The 16,037-nt window shown below is 47.5% G+C and overlaps 1 protein-coding gene and 2 long non-coding RNA genes across 18 annotated transcripts in view; 2 read left to right on the forward strand and 1 right to left on the reverse strand.

The window, feature by feature from the left end:
• The first annotated feature begins 462 nt into the window (after positions 1–462).
• The window catches only part of LOC125714415 (nesprin-2), a 66,623-nt gene continuing 51,048 nt past the window's right edge, over positions 463–16,037 (forward strand). For 7 of the 16 annotated variants that reach the window (XM_048984996.1, XM_048984997.1, XM_048984998.1 and 4 more), the window contains exons 1-11: positions 465–2,324; positions 5,750–5,908; positions 6,313–6,474; positions 7,428–7,657; positions 8,068–10,123; positions 10,233–10,567; positions 11,063–11,207; positions 12,125–12,337; positions 13,121–13,380; positions 13,951–14,110; positions 15,766–15,921. In XM_048984996.1, coding sequence (XP_048840953.1) covers positions 471–2,324; positions 5,750–5,908; positions 6,313–6,474; positions 7,428–7,657; positions 8,068–10,123; positions 10,233–10,567; positions 11,063–11,207; positions 12,125–12,337; positions 13,121–13,380; positions 13,951–14,110; positions 15,766–15,921 — 5,730 coding nt within the window. In that variant the 5' untranslated portion in view covers positions 465–470. Of the gene's footprint in view, positions 2,325–5,659; positions 5,909–6,312; positions 6,475–7,427; positions 7,658–8,067; positions 10,124–10,232; positions 10,568–11,062; positions 11,208–12,124; positions 12,338–13,120; positions 13,381–13,950; positions 14,111–15,765; positions 15,922–16,037 lie in introns of those variants that run through there. The other 9 variants (XM_048985003.1, XM_048985004.1, XM_048985005.1 and 6 more) reach the window with 3 other exon arrangements.
• On the forward strand, positions 14,866–15,419 carry LOC125714421 (uncharacterized). Its single transcript, XR_007383681.1, has 3 exons — positions 14,866–14,927; positions 15,028–15,327; positions 15,378–15,419. It is a non-coding gene; the product is annotated as an uncharacterized LOC125714421 (long non-coding RNA).
• LOC125714420 (uncharacterized) lies at positions 14,867–15,754 on the reverse strand. The gene is made up of 3 exons (XR_007383680.1): positions 15,556–15,754; positions 15,056–15,455; positions 14,867–14,905 (listed from the first exon to the last, which is right to left on the reverse strand). It is a non-coding gene; the product is annotated as an uncharacterized LOC125714420 (long non-coding RNA).

A 16,037-nucleotide genomic window follows, 5' to 3' on the forward strand; every position in this document is an offset into this window, starting at 1 on the left:
TAAAGGTCAAGATTGATCTCTCATCAGATAGTGATAGAGTGACACCTGAAAAATCAGAGACTGACACGGATGTTACACCGGAGAGAGAAACCCTGCTATCAGACATTCCAAGTCCCAAGGCTGATGTGGTGTCAGGGAGTAAAAGAATAGAATCTACTAAAAGAAAAACTGAAGTCAAAGTGAAAACGGGTCGCCGGCGAGTGAAATCAAAATCACAAGATGTTATTTCATTGGGAGGATTGGACAGGGAGAGGCAGCCATCTTTGAGCCCAGATATTAAAGCCGATGTAACATCATTCAGTAAAAGAGAGCAATTAGAGATATTCAGCACAGAGTCTGACTTTAAACCTCTTAGTGCCAGTGTCCAATATGAGATTCATAGTACTAAAGTAGAAGTTAAACCTGCCCCTGAAATTATAAGCTTGGAGACACCTAAGACAGAGACAGAGGTGACAGCTGACAGAGAGTCAATGCCATCTGAGGTATCAACATTAGAGGCAGAACTGACAGCAGATGAAGGCAGACTGCAAGCTGAGATTCCAAAGACTGAGGCAACAGTTGCGTTCGATACAGAGCTAACTGAATCTGTGATAGAAGTTGCAGATGTAGATGCCATGGCAGACAGAGATATGCTCCAAGTAGACCTTCCTAAATCAGACTCTGATGTCACTGAGGGTCAGTCAAGAACGCAGACAGTGATAAAAATCAGTGAAGTTTGTTTTACACTGCAAATGGACACAATGCAAGATGAGATTGCAACAGCTGAGGTTACAGTCACATCGGGCAGCGAGGTAGTAGAGCCTGAGATATGCCGTCCCTCAACAGAAAGTGAGAGAGTGGAGTTTGAGATAGCAAAGGCCGAGCCTGAAGTCACACTTGACATTGTTACACTGAAACCTAGTATAGCTAAGATCGAACCAGATCTCAGACCAGACACAGACGGACTGCAAACTGAGCAGCTAAAGGTCAAGATTGATCTCTCATCAGATATTGATAGAGTGACACCTGAAAAATCAGAGACTGACACGGATGTTACACCGGAGAGAGAAACCCTGCTATCAGACATTCCAAGTCCCAAGGCTGATGTGGTGTCAGGGAGTAAAAGGAAACTATCTATCACCGGAATACAATGCTTTACAATAGAGGACACAGACACTGCAGTCACCGGAATACAACGCTTAAAGACAGAGGACACATACACCGTGCTCACTGGAATACAAAGCGTAAAGATAGAGGAGACAGACACTGCGGTCACTGGAATAGCACATTTAATTATAGAGGACTCAGAAACCGTCATCACAGGAATACAAAGTTTAAAATCAGAGGACACACACATTGCGGTCACTGGAATACACAGCCTAAAAATAGAGGACACAGACACTGCGGACACCGGAGTACGAATCTTACAGATAGAGGACACAGACACTGCGGACACCGGAGTTCGAATCTTACAGACAGAGGACACAAACACTGCGGTCACTGGAATACACAGCCTAAAAATAGAGGACACAGACACTGCGGTCACCGGAGTACGAATCTTACAGATAGAGGACACAGACGCTGCGGTCACCGGAGTACGAATCTTACAGATAGAGGACACAGACACTGCGGTCACTGGAGTACGAAGCTTGAAGACAGTGGACACAGACACTGTAGCCACAGGAATACAAAGCTTGAAGACAGAGGACACAGACACTGCAGTCACAGGAACAATAAGCTCAGAAAAACTTGACAATGAGATTGCCGTTAAAGAAAAATATTTATCATACCAACAGGATTCTGAGATGCCAAAGCCTGATTTCACAACTTATGTGGAAGAGGTTGCCAGAGAGCCCAGAGTAGAAGTGCATGGGGAGAGCACTGAGACACTTCAAGAGGTGCTTTTAGTCAGTCGTAACGTTCACTGGCCTACCACAGTCCAAAGTGTTGAACATGTGGAAAGCCTCAGTACGGCTACTTTACTCACAGATGATCCAAGTGTTAGCATAAGTTCCCAGCCAAGGAAAACCCACGCAGAGCAAATGGACTCTGATATCTTGCCAACACAACCCCTTGGAACATGGACTTCCATTCACAGCATGACACAGCACATCATATCTGAGTCAGCTGACTCGGACTCCTCCAGTCTTGGGCCTGGGTTACCCCAGAGCAGGCCGTGGGACCTACGGCATAGAGTTGCCCATTTGAGCAGCCTGCAGCCACCTGATCCTGATGCTCAGGAGGATACAGGAAGTGGCAGTTCCAGTCTTCCCACTGCCACTTTGAAAACGGGACACACAAAGAGCCAAAAGGGTGTTAACCAAGGCAGCAGCTGTGTGCCGCAGGTAACCCAGCCTGTCAAACACATTCACACCAAGTAACCCAGTCCAAACATGTCTTAGGAGAAGGCTTTGTGGAAAAAGCCCTTCAGTGCTTGAGTGATTTCAATCATTTCAATGATGACATTAATGTATGACGCAGATTTCACTACAAGGGCTCCTGCACTTGCCCTCACCCAGAAACTTAATTATTACTTATTGCTGCATCCGAAATCATGCACTTACTTACTAAACAGTATGCCAAAATAGTGCACAAAATATATATTAGCGTGTCCGAAACCACAGCAAACACTGGTTAAGTGTACGAAAAGTTCCCAGATGGCATACTCTGTCTGGTCAAAATCCAAAGCGTGTGAACACTGGACACTAATCGATCCCATAATGCTTGACTTGACTTGTGAGGAAATCAGGAAATGGCGAGCGAAGGTAATGGTGTTTTCAAGTGTGAAGATAATTCATATTTGAACTCATATCTTAATAAATGTGATAAAGGTATTGTGTTATGCTATTTTTTCTGTTATGGATTTCTAAAAAGCAGGACGCAAAATTGTCGATGTGAAGAGCTGTTCTAGGAAGATAACATTAGCGCGTAACTCTAGCAAATAGAGCTAACTCATAAAAACACAACCACTGATATACAGGACATTCATCATTAAAGGCCAAAGTCCAGCCGTATAACATGAGATAGTGTGTCCAGAATGTATAAAACGTTCGTATTTGCACACTAAGGAATTGTATTAAATGATCGCTGATGTAGTGCGTAGTGTGTGGTTTCGGATGCAGCCCAGGTAGCTGTCATGGCGACGTGGCCTAAGGGGCTGTCAGAGCCTCATGGAGTACGTTGCCTCAACTTGTCGCAGCTTCATAAGTCACTTCCTGCAGCGTGCAAATACAGTAGCACAGGTTATGCGTAGGCTGGTGGCTGTGAGGCTGAAATATGGTTGCTTAGCTGGAAAGCCTCAATAATTTTTTAAGGTTGCATAAAATGAAGATGGGGTTAAAATGAGGACTATTAAGGCTGTTCTGTATGAAATCTTGCCTAACCAGTAAGTATGGCCTATGTAACCTATATAATAATAATCATCATCTCTTTATTAATCCCTGTGGGGAAATTGTCTTTTATGTCTCCCTCAACTTTGTAGAGCAATTTGCTTGTGAAGGGCAGCCACCCATAGCAGCACCCAGGGAGCTGGGGGTTAAGGGCCTTGGGGCGCCCAGGGAGCTGGGGGTTAAGGGCCTTGGGGCGCCCAGGGAGCTGGGGGTTAAGGGCCTTGGGGCGCCCAGGGAGCTGGGGGTTAAGGGCCTTGGGGCGCCCAGGGAGCTGGGGGTTAAGGGCCTTGCTCAAAGACCCGCAGATGTGCTGAGGCTGCGTTTGAACCAGTGACCTTGTGATTACAAGCACACAGGGTTTGCCACCTGAGTCACACACTGCCCATTTACAGGAATCAATATGACGTCCCATTCTAAATCCGTTGGATGTGGTATTCATATAAGACATTTCAAGATTCAAGATTCTAGACAATTCTATGCTTCCAGCTTTGTATGAACAGTTGGTGAAGGACCTATTCCGTTCCTGCAGGACTGTGCAGGAAAGCAAGGTCCATAAAGACGTAATTAAGTGAGTTTGGTGTAGAAGACATTTGACTGGCTTGCATAGAGCCCTGACCTCAACTCCTTCAAACGTTTGGAATGAACTAGAATGGATATTGCAAGCCAGACCTTCACATCCTTGTGCCTGACCTCACAAATGCTCTTCTGGATGAATGGGCAAAAAATCCTACAGACACACTCCAACATCTTGTGGAAAGCCTCCCCAGAAGGGCGACAGCTGTTAGCTGCAAAGGGGGGACCAACTCTGTATTGATGCTTATGGATTTAGAATGGGATGTCATAGGAGTTCCTGTATGTTTAATGACCAAGTGCTCCAGTACTTTAGTCTGTATAGTGTATATCACATACAGACCTTGTACAAGTATGACAGATATGGAGCTGACTTACATATGACTGCTGTAGACATTGGCGGCGTTTGGCCAGTATGGTGCAGTCTGTGTGTCGCCATTATAAACCAGTAAGTGTGATCAGAATCACCTCAATGTTTTGGGCCCCTGTTCCCTGCATTCCATTACAGTGTAACTCTCACTGACCCATCCAGAAATCCTGTAACCGCAGCCGTGCACGAGTACCATAAATATCCAAAGTTATTTTAAACAGTTGAGTCTGCGGGGGGCAAATTTAAATTTCACGTGACTTCTGTGGTTTTTCTCCTTTGTCACTCACACTATTTGCATTCAGCATGCAGGGGCAGGGGTGCATGACAGTGCAGATCACATCTAACTGCTTCAGTAGCTTCTGCAGATTAATGGCTTAGAAATGCCACTTGTCTCTTTTCGCTTATTTTCTTGGGTAAAAACCACAGATGAAACAAGGTCCCCTGCTGAGTCATGGTGACGTCAGTCGTTTGCCTGCTGCACGGTAGCGGCTTGAACCTGCATAATGAAGGCTGGTTAGATTCCCTCAACTACTGCTTTCCACACATTTCTGCATCCTAATTCTCTCTTAATGGTTTTTAGATGATTTGTACTCCCTGTATTATGGTCTGCATACATTGGGCACATGATCTTTCTGTACCCCAATGAAGGTCATATTCTCTTGAAATGTAACCATAATATGAAAGTTAATGGCAGAAATTCACTTGGAAATGCCACGTGCAGGAACTGTTTCCTTAGAGGTGAAGGTTCGTGTTCCTTCTCAGCTTAGCTGATGACTACATTCTGAATAGGTTAACCAACAATTCTCAGGAAAAGTTCTGCCCCGGGGACATAGAACCAGAGCTGGATCATGGAGAAAATCTCTTTGAAGGAAATTTGGGCTTTCTGGTTGCAGAATCAATGGTCCAAGGAAAAACTGCATAATACGATTTTATTTAAATGACGTTGGAAAATGTTTACCTGTGTTGATTGCATTTTTAGATTCTTTTGGTTCTAAACAAATGGCAGCGAATAGGGCTATATAGTGCATTAAGGATCTCGTGTGTAAGGATTTTTTCCCCCTCTCACAGTACAGTAGCAGTGTAGACTGTCCCGCCTGTACTGAAGGAGTGCGACTGTCCCTCCTATGTACCTGGTATTAGCATAGCACTGACTCTTCTCTGGAATCGATTGCTAGTCCTTAGCTCATTTGTGAGACGGGCTGTACACATGCTGGGAGCATGACGGCTGTGAGTATGACTCACACTTTGGTTTTGGCTCCTGCTGCACCACCCTTAAACCGGTTTAAGGCGGGGAGACACACCCCCATTATAGGCCCCGCCTACTGAATTCTATCCTAACTGCTGAAGAGCTGCACGCCACTACTCATGTGCGGCTGCTAGATGTTGCAGGCTGAAGCTCGAGCCACAGCAGCGAATGAGAGTGCTTCTGTTTTCTGGGCAGCAATGGGAACGACGTGGGGGTGACCTGGTAACAGGGCCAGCAGAGGCAAGGTCAGGGGTGGAGTCGGGGGCGGAGTCAGCCAGTCAGCCCACCATGACGGAGCTGCTGATGGACTGCTTGCAGCTCGAGAGGCAGGAAGCCAGCAGCAGCATCAAAGGGGTGAGAAAATTCACGTCTGAGCGTCTCTGCTGCAAACTCTGAACCTGTTGTCTTACCTGTCTTCAATTTGCGTGACAGTCCAACTTTGAAAAATACATTTCATTGCATATTATTCACGCAGCTTATAGCATTGGATGCTGAATGACCTTTATGTAATCTTTCCTACATTTTTTTTCATGGATAAGAGTGGTAAAAATCAATAGCTAGATAATTATATTGTCTTTGATATGATGAGATTGCTGGGAAATAGGAAGTGACACCGGAAATAGGTGTAAGCCAGTGGAGTCTCCAGTGGACGAGGGACACATGGGACACATGGGACAGTCCTCACATGTGTCCATGGGCTATTGAAGCACGCGTGACTTCTGCTCCTGAGAAATGTGACCAGCTGTGTTGAATTGCAGAGAAGCCCGCTGTGGGACGCAATGGTCTGCATAGATACGTCGCCCAGGAACCAGGAGAACCACCTGATCCTGAGCCGTGTGGCATTCAGGATATTATGCTGTCAGAACCAGCCTGCCCGTATCAGCACCACAGCTATGGTCCAACAAGTGGATGAGGCTAAGGTAGGAGAGCGCCCCCTAGAGTACTGTTTCTCAACCCAGTCCACGGGGCCCCCCGACATTCCACACTGCTGTTCCCTCCGTGCTCCCAACACACCTTCACCAAGGAGTGAGGAGCACAGAATTCTTGTTACAGGTGTGTTGGGGCTGGGAGGGAAAAAATGTGGACTGTCTGGGGTCCCTAAGGAAGCTCTGCGCTGGAGTCTCTGCCCTGTAAACCCTATACCTTACACTGTTTTTTTGGCAGGTATAAATATTGCGTAACTACTTGTTTATAACTTTCTTTGTTCCTGCATTCTAAGTGTTTTTTAACGATATGCTGGTACTTTGCCAGATGTGTTCTGCATTTGGCTGCAGGCCAAGCCTGATGAGTATTTGGGCTGTGCTGTGTTGTAGGGCTGTCAGCAGTGGGTGCTCCTGTTGTGTTGCAGGCCTGTCAGCAGTGGGTGCTCCTGTTGTGTTGCAGGCCTATCAGCAGTGAGTGCTCCTGTTGTGTTGCAGGCCTGTCAGCAGTGGGTGCTCCTGTTGTGTTGCAGGCCTGTCAGCAGTGGGTGCTCCTGTTGTGTTGCAGGCCTGTCAGCAGTGGGTGCTCCTGTTGTGTTGCAGGCCTGTCAGCAGTGGGTGCTCCTGTTGTGTTGCAGGCCTGTCAGCAGTGGGTGCTCCTGTTGTGTTGCAGGCCTGTCAGCAGTGGGTGCTCCTGTTGTGTTGCAGGCCTGTCAGCAGTGGGTGCTCCTGTTGTGTTGCAGGCCTGTCAGCAGTGGGTGCTCCTGTTGTGTTGTAGGCCTGTCAGCAGTGGGTGCTCCTGTTGTGTTGCAGGCCTGTCAGCAGTGGGTGCTCCTGTTGTGTTGCAGGGCTGTCAGCAGTGGGTGCTCCTGTTGTGTTGCAGGCCTGTCAGCAGTGGGTGCTCCTGTTGTGTTGCAGGCCTGTCAGCAGTGGGTGCTCCTCTTGTGTTGCAGGCCTGTCAGCAGTGTGTGCTGGAGAAGCTTGACGCTCTGCCTAGTGCAGGCATCGCCCTGGAGACGGTGCATCCCACAGAAAGGCAGTGGAAAGCCATCCTGCAAGATGCCAGTGCTGCTGTGCAGATGAAGGAGGCCCAGATGCAGCTTGTAAGCCAATATGAAGAGAAGAGGCAGACTGCTGAAGGAGCACTGGCTAAGCTGAAGGTGGAGCTGAAGGCCGCGTGCGGGTGAGCTGGCTGAATAAGTTATGGGAGAAATCCACTGCAGTGTAACCCAGCAACAGTGTGTGTGGGTGGATGGATGGATGGATGGACGGATGGATGTTTATTGATTAAATGTATGCACTTTATTAATCCCAAGGGGAACTTGTTTGTATACAACAACAAAACACATTAAGTGCAGACTCAAGACAAAGTGTGAAGAAAATGCATGCAGGGCAACAAGGTTGTGTAAAAATGAATAGATAAATATGACTTTATGAGGGGTATGTGATGTACCAAATATTACCCCTTTTTAAGAAGAATTTTAAAGCCCTTTCCATTATTTTCTCTCTCCTTTTTCTGGATTTTATTTTGCTTATATACTGTATTGCTCTGTATTTTTCCCGTTTAATATTCTTCTGTTTCTCTGGGAATAGTGACACTACGGAATGCATGACACTCCAGGAGGAACAGCTCCGAGGCTTTCTGCAGAACCTGGAGCAGGAGAGCAGCACGATGGCAGCCGTGCTGCAGGTGTTTCCTCAGGTGTCACCCGTCCTCGATGAGGACGACCGGACTGGGACCCTCATTCAGCTCGAGGACCTGCAGGGACACTGGTGGACACTACAGAGGGTAGCTGAGAGGGCCTTGTACCACGCCACAGCCTATGTCCAGGAGTCTGCCACTCTGCTCCGGGAAGCTCAGGACCTTCACAAGCAGCTGAAAGCCCTGCAAGCATCTGAGCTCTTCCAGTCTCGGAGTGGAAACTGTGCCTCAGTACAACTAGTGTTCTTTGGTGCCACTTTAGCAGCCACTGAATATCAGTATGACAAGCTAAATCAGCTCTTTGAGGCTCTTAACCAGAGTTTAGCTGGAGAGACGGAGAGGAGGGATATTAGACTAGCCCTCCAGAGCTTGAAGGAGGGACTAGATCTTGTTAAAACACAATTGTCAGAGATGTCCATCAGTGTTATCTCTGATGCTTTAAGTAAGATTATGAAGGTGATGCAGGACCACCTCACATGGGCAAAGAAAATGGAGATCAAAATCACAGAGAAAATGAGGAAGTTGGATCTTTTCCCAGAGAAAGTTCACCGCCAGATTTTTGAGCTAAAGAAGCTAAAGTGTGAGATCCAAAGTAAACAGATCCAGCTAGAATCTCTGGTGGAAGACGTGAAGGAGCTGACCCCCGTCCTGGATGAGAAGGAACTTCCCCCATTGCTTTCCTTAGTGGACACCTTAAAAGACTTGACCAAGTCAGCAGCGGATAATTCAGTTCGAGCTTTACTGGACGTAAAGCTGAGTTTGCAAATGAAAGAGAAGTTATTTGAGCAAATTACCAATGTGGATGCCTGGGTTGCAAAGCATGTAGAAAAAGAAATGACCAGTTGGGCCAACCAACCAGACAGCGAACCTGGCATAGCCAGTAGACTCCGGCATCGAATGGCAGAGCTGAAAGAGGCAGAGAAACATTCAGCCGTCATCATGACTCTGCTAAATAAGGCTGGAGAAATGGCACCACAGCTCAGCCTTGCTGATAGATGCAAGTTACATGACCTACTCATAGACCACCAGGGTACCATTCATGGAATCATCACCTCAGAGAGGAAAGGTTGTCGGGAGCTGGAAGACCTGCGCCAAGCAAGGGTTTCCTCACTGGAGACATTGGCATCCATTGAGGCAGGACTGAGACAGATAGACTTAGACCTAACTAAGCACAAATTTCCTGTAACTAAAGATTCTCTCACTATTTTGGAGCATTACAGATACTTACTGCTAAAGCACAGATGGCAAGTGGAGCGGCTGCATCACTGCAAGAGGGATAAGAGGAGGGAGCTGCAGCGTGTGATGGTGGATTTACAGAAGAAAATTAACAGTCTTGGTCTTCAGGCTGAGGCGCACGGGAAGTATTTGAGCTCCAAGAAACAGATGGAAGACTGGAGGCAGAACCTGGAGAAACAGGCACTTCAACTGAAGGATGAAAAAATCAGCAAGGTGGAAAGGTTTAGAAGCTGCCACATTCTCTCAGTGCAATTTTCTCTGACTAAGAACATCTGTCAGGAGGTGACTAATCAACTGAACAACATCTCTCAAGACCTGTACCCATCCCAGCTGAACTCAGAGAGGCAGAAGATCCGGCACACAATGCAGGGCCTAGCCTCATGGGAAATGGCCATCCACAATGATTTGAAGATTCTGGAGAGTGCCCTGCTTGAAGGAAAATGCTATTTTGCTGAGCTCCATGCCATGTTAGAGTTTCTCAGAGATGCCCAACATAAGCTAGATCATGCTTTGCCAGTGAGTCCAGATGAGCAAGCTATTGACAGGGAGCTTCTGTGGTGTTTGAGCATCGAGAAGAGGGCAGAGTCTGGAAAGCGAGCACTGGAGGCTCTGAAATATAGAACGGGAACCAGGCAGGACAAGCTGGAGAGCAAGCATAGCGAGCTGACAGACTTAATCGAGAAGGTCCTGAAAGAATCTCACTTGCGCACAGTAAGTGACATTTGGTTCCTCCAAACACACTCATCTGTTGTGTGGTGGATTGTCTTAATGGTTACACCCTGAAACACATGGATGACTAAGATATGTGTTCCTTGCTTAGGGGAGCCTACACCAGGCGAAGGAGGCCTTGAGGGTTTACTCTGCAGCCGTCTGTGGGGCTGCTGACTTTTTTCAGGATGCTGAGTCTCAGCTCCTGCCCGTTCTGAGTGAGACCTCAGGCTGTGCAGACGAGCTGCAGTGCCTTACCGCCGCCTCGGCCTCCCTGACTCAGGGTTTCGGCCATCTCCTCAGCCGGCTGCAGGAGCTTCTACCTCTTCGGACGTGCCTGTCCGTCTCTCAGGTGGAGCAGATCCATATGTGCGTTATGAGCCACCTGCTGGTCACACTGGCCATGCTCCAGGCACGGGCTCAGCTCCAGCACGAAGCCCTGCAGAGGTAACCCCTTCTTCTCTGCTCCTAGTTCACCCAGTGTTTGCTGTATAAATGTTCATTCAGGGTCACCTTGAACAGTTGTTTTCTGTAAAAGGCACCTCCTAAAATGTGACTGCCCCATGTTTTGTAATATGTAATGAAAACTGAAGAGGCAGAGGTGGAAAGTTCAGGTTCAGAAAGTAAAAATCCAGACCCAGATTTAGTTTTAACCAACTAGTTGAGTTCACTGTGACTGTAACTATACTCCACTGATCTGGATTTTTACTTTCTGGACCTGAACTGTCCACTTCTATCTCCAGTTAATTATTATGACCATTCAAACAGTCATCAGCAGAGTGGACACGAAGGGCTCTCAGTTCTGTTCTGATAGAAAAGTGTTGATTTTTTGCTGTTGTGGTAGTAGACCATCTTTAGGACATCCTCCTAGCAACTCATAAACAAGCTGTTTACCTAAGTGATTTGAGCTAGATCCAGGTTGTGCTGTTTCACCCTTTACAGCTGTACAAAGAGGCAGAACCTCTATAGAAAGTCACTTGACGATATCTGCCACCACGTTGAGCACCTTGAGAAGAGCCTCTCAGAATGCGTGTCTCATAAAGTCACGTCTCTCCAGGAATGTTCAGACCTACAGGAAAAACTGAAGGTAAGCATTAGGTCTGAAAGACACATCTGACGATTGAATAACCTGCCTTTGTATTTCACACTTATTATTCGATATGACCTGATGACTTATTTAAATTAGCCACTCTCCTGTCACTTTGCTTGCTTATCTAGTGGGCTCTGCTACATTAAGCTTCTGTCAGTCACATTCCACTGGTATCTGTTGTGAGGCGGAAGAATGGCATGTTGAGATTTGTTCCAACTAGTGTCTTCCAAACCTGTACCTGGCTCTGTACAATAAATTGTTTATATGTCACTTATACAGTGAATATAAAAGCCTACACACCCCAGGTAAAATGGCAGGTTTTTGTTTTCTAAAACAATGAAATCAAGATAAATCATATCGGATCTTTTCCCATCTTTAATATCCTGTTGCAACCAACAAGGTTCAAGTGAAAAACAAAAGGAAGCTTTATGAGAAAACAGAATTAATTAAACAAACATTAGAACAAATTAAACTTACCTGGTTGCATTTGTGTCCACACCCCTTAGTTCATCCTTTGTCCAAAAACATCTTGCTTGTAATTCATTACTCACCACAGCATAACGCACCATGATTTGGCAGTTTTATTCCAATATTCATTGCAAATGAAGTTGCAGATCCATCGTATTAGACTGTGATCTCCAGCTTACAGCCCTCTTCAAGGCATCCCACACTTTCTCAGTAGGACGTAGGTCTGGACTATTGGGCCATTGAAAAACTTTGGGACATTATTGTGTTGGAAGGTGAAATTCATCTAACAGATAACTGCAGGTTGTCTGTCAAAATATGTATTTGACCATTTTCTTGCATAATTCTTCAAATACTTAGAAGGATTGAGTGGACATTTATCCATAGAAATAATCAGTCTCATTACTTTTAAGGACTGAAGAATATGGTTGCTTATTTTCCATGTGCAGGCCCTGGAGCAGGAGGCGGAGTCTCACTCTAGGGCACTGAGAGGCACGCTGACGGACCTGTGGCTGCATTGTCCCAAACCGGGCTGTGGCTCGAAGGACGAGGCAGAAGCAGTCACTCTCAGAAGGCGCTTGGCCGGGCTCCACCACTCAGCTTGTGACCTCAGAGGCTGCTGGGAGCGAAGAGCGGCGGAGTGGAAAGGCATAGCTCTGAGTGTGAGTGGTACGATGGGCAGATCAACAGCGGGGCGAGCAAAGAGTCAGAAGGTTACAGTGGGTTTAGTATTAAACATAACTGACTTAAGAAGTCAGACTGTAAAGATACTGAAAGTTGCTGTTGTAAATGCCAAAAATAACAAGTGGCAAATTTGAAGATTATCAGAGTGAAAGATCTCTGTGAATTCCAGGAACGGGAGGGAATGTCTGGCTTATTGCCAGTATAGAGGGAAAAACTCGCAGTGTCTTCCCCACACTTGGGGCAATGAAGGTTTCCAGTCCAGTTCCTGGAAGCTCTGCCTGAATTCATCTCACTTTCTTAAGATAATGATTTCATGCGTGATATAATTTTAATGAAAAAATGGTCGAAAACTATATTTTTCAAGCGCCTTCAGTTGATTTGGCACAATATTCAAACCTTTGTTGCTTATATTTGACAGTTTATAAAACAAATAGAAGTTTATTAAACTTCATTTGGAGTTATAATGATTGTTATGTAAGGCTGTAGTTCAGTGATGCATTCTTTTCCTCAGGATATGAAGCTCAAATCCCAAATGAGAATGATCGTATTCAACCATTGCATAGTTTGACCTGATTGTGTGTGATTCATTTGACTAGCAGGACGTATAAGCTGAGTTCTGTTGTAAATTTGTAAAGCAAGAATATTGTGGCCATTGTGATGAGGACTGAGGACGCCACACGCTCCTGCTTGACTTAGGACTGCGTTTGAACTGGGTCAGCGTCTGTGTGGCTGGTTAATCTGCTGTTATTTTGTGGTGATAGATGGAAGGTGCCCAGAAGGTACGAGAGCAGCTTGAGGATGAGATACCGCCCAGCCCCAGAGAGGGCGCTCTTCAGGAGGAGCTGCAGAACCTGCTGCCTGACACGGAGAAGTACCTGGAGAGCCTTAACAGCGAGCTGTGCGTCCTGGCCTCCTTAGAGATGCGGCTTCCCCGAACTCTGGGTGACCCTGCCAAAAAGGAACAGGCCACACCCAGCCAATTCTCGCAGGACCTGCAGGCCATTAGGGAAAGCTACAGAAAGTAAGGGTATCACTTTCTTGGTCTTGGTATCTGAAGGATTAGTCATAGTGTTGACGCTAAAAAGGTTGATTTTTCTCCCTGTTGTTGCACAAACCTGTCATGTCTGGTTTATTGGGTTGGGTGAACTCTGAGTATTTCCTGGTTGCATTTCACATAAATAGACAAAAACACTCCAGTAACTTGCCAAAACTGCTGATTAATTGGAAATTTGCCCAAATGGTGTGTGTCTGTTTAGCTTGGACCATAATTATCATGTCTGACGCATGATAATGCAGAGCTTGTGGACTCCATTTCCCAGCGTCCTCTGCTGTTTCTCTCCTTGTGAAGCTGCCGTGAGCTGGCACCAATCTGGGTGCCCTACATTGTACCACTTGCATCCACATTCTCTCCCCTAGCTATTTTTCATTTGTGATTCTGCCGTTTTATATTTTAGGTAGTAAACTTTTTTTTCTCTGTCTCACACTGTGAATTTTGTTTCTAAGTGGAGCTTGCCTACATCAGGACAGTCCTTGAATATTCTTGTGGCTCTGGGATCTTCTGACACAAATCAGTCACCGGTCGTGTTCATAGGCTGACGGAGAAGAGCATGCTGGGAAGACAGGCTGCATCCGTGGAGCTGCATGACCGGGAGAAGGTCCGGGAGGAGATCTATGGCATGCGGGAGCGACTGAGAGTTGCCTCCTGTCGTTTGGCCAGCCTGGAACATTTTGCATGCCAGAGCCGTCTGCAGGTGGGTAACTCTGAGTGCCACGTCCCACACTGATACCAAGAAGGCAGCTGACTTTCTGCTACATGTGGATTTTTCAGTCAATATGTTTATAGAAACTACAGTTTTTGCTACCAATTTAGATCACGATAAAATGGGTTAACTAGGTAACAGCGATACAGCGTATGACTGCTACCTAACTGTCGGGCAGAGTCCCTGTTACATAGCGGGTCTCCTGCTCCCAGCACCCACACAGACACCTGTACACTAATGGGAATACTACAGTGCTATAGCAACGAGCCCCGGGCAACAGTGTCTCACTTTTCTAATGAAGTAAAGAATGGTCCTCTTCATCCTGCCTCATGTGACCTCTGACAGCCCCCTCAGTGAGGTCTCCTCTTCATCCTGCCTCATGTGACCTCTGACAGCCCCCTCAGTGAGGTCTCCTCTTCATCCTGCCTCATGTGACCTCTGACAGCCCCCTCAGTGAGGTCTCCTTTTCCTCCTGCCTCGTGTGACCTCTGACAGCCCCCTCAGTGAGGTCTCCTTTTCCTCCTGCCTCGTGTGACCTCTGACAGCCCCCTCAGTGAGGTCTCCTCTTCATCCTGCCTCATGTGACCTCTGACAGCCCCGTCAGTGAGGTCTCCTTTTCCTCCTGCCTCGTGTGACCTCTGACAGCCCCCTCAGTGAGGTCTCCTCTTCATCCTGCCTCATGTGACCTCTGACAGCCCCGTCAGTGAGGTCTCCTTTTCCTCCTGCCTCGTGTGACCTCTGACAGCCCCCTCAGTGAGGTCTCCTCTTCATCCTGCCTCATGTGACCTCTGACAGCCCCCTCAGTGAGGTCTCCTTTTCCTCCTGCCTCGTGTGACCTCTGACAGCCCCCTCAGTGAGGTCTCCTCTTCATCCTGCCTCGTGTGACCTCTGACAGCCCCGTCAGTGAGGTCTCCTTTTCCTCCTGCCTCATGTGACCTCTGACAGCCCCCTCAGTGAGGTCTCCTCTTCATCCTGCCTCATGTGACCTCTGACAGCCCCGTCAGTGAGGTCTCCTTTTCCTCCTGCCTCGTGTGACCTCTGACAGCCCCCTCAGTGAGGTCTCCTTTTCCTCCTGCCTCGTGTGACCTCTGACAGCCCCCTCAGTGAGGTCTCCTCTTCATCCTGCCTCATGTGACCTCTGACAGCCCCCTCAGTGAGGTCTCCTTTTCCTCCTGCCTCGTGTGACCTCTGACAGCCCCCTCAGTGAGGTCTCCTCTTCATCCTGCCTCATGTGACCTCTGACAGCCCCGTCAGTGAGGTCTCCTTTTCCTCCTGCCTCGTGTGACCTCTGACAGCCCCCTCAGTGAGGTCTCCTCTTCATCCTGCCTCATGTGACCTCTGACAGCCCCCTCAGTGAGGTCTCCTTTTCCTCCAGCCTCGTGTGACCTCTGACAGCCCCCTCAGTGAGGTCTCCTCTTCATCCTGCCTCGTGTGACCTCTGACAGCCCCGTCAGTGAGGTCTCCTTTTCCTCCTGCCTCGTGTGACCTCTGACAGTGCGTGTTCGCTCTACAAAATACTGACCTCATGCTTCTTTCTCAGGGCTGACATCTCATCTCCAAACAAAGGAGAATGGAAATGTGAGATAGGACTACCAGTCAGAATATGCAGTGAGCTATGTGTGTGTGGTGCGCGTCTCCCCAACCAGGAGGTGCGTCTCGAGCTCAGCTCCCAGAGGGCCGTGCTCCGGGGCATCATGGAGGGCCTCAGGGTGAAGTACCCCAGCAGCTTCCCTTTGGTGCCCCTAGAGGTGCAGAAGCCCCTGCAGGAAGTCACTCACCTGCTGGAGGAGCTGGAGGAGAAGGTACATTCAGCAGTGAACGTTAGCTCATCTATCATCATGCATTTCAGATATTTTTTGCCCAAGTCCGGATTTACTTGCTGCCTGTACGGTAAAATAGCTCGTGTCACACCGTCCCT

The sequence above is a fragment of the Brienomyrus brachyistius genome, chromosome 19 (assembly GCF_023856365.1).
Source record: "Brienomyrus brachyistius isolate T26 chromosome 19, BBRACH_0.4, whole genome shotgun sequence".
In the NCBI taxonomy this organism is placed as follows: Eukaryota; Metazoa; Chordata; class Actinopteri; order Osteoglossiformes; family Mormyridae; genus Brienomyrus; species Brienomyrus brachyistius.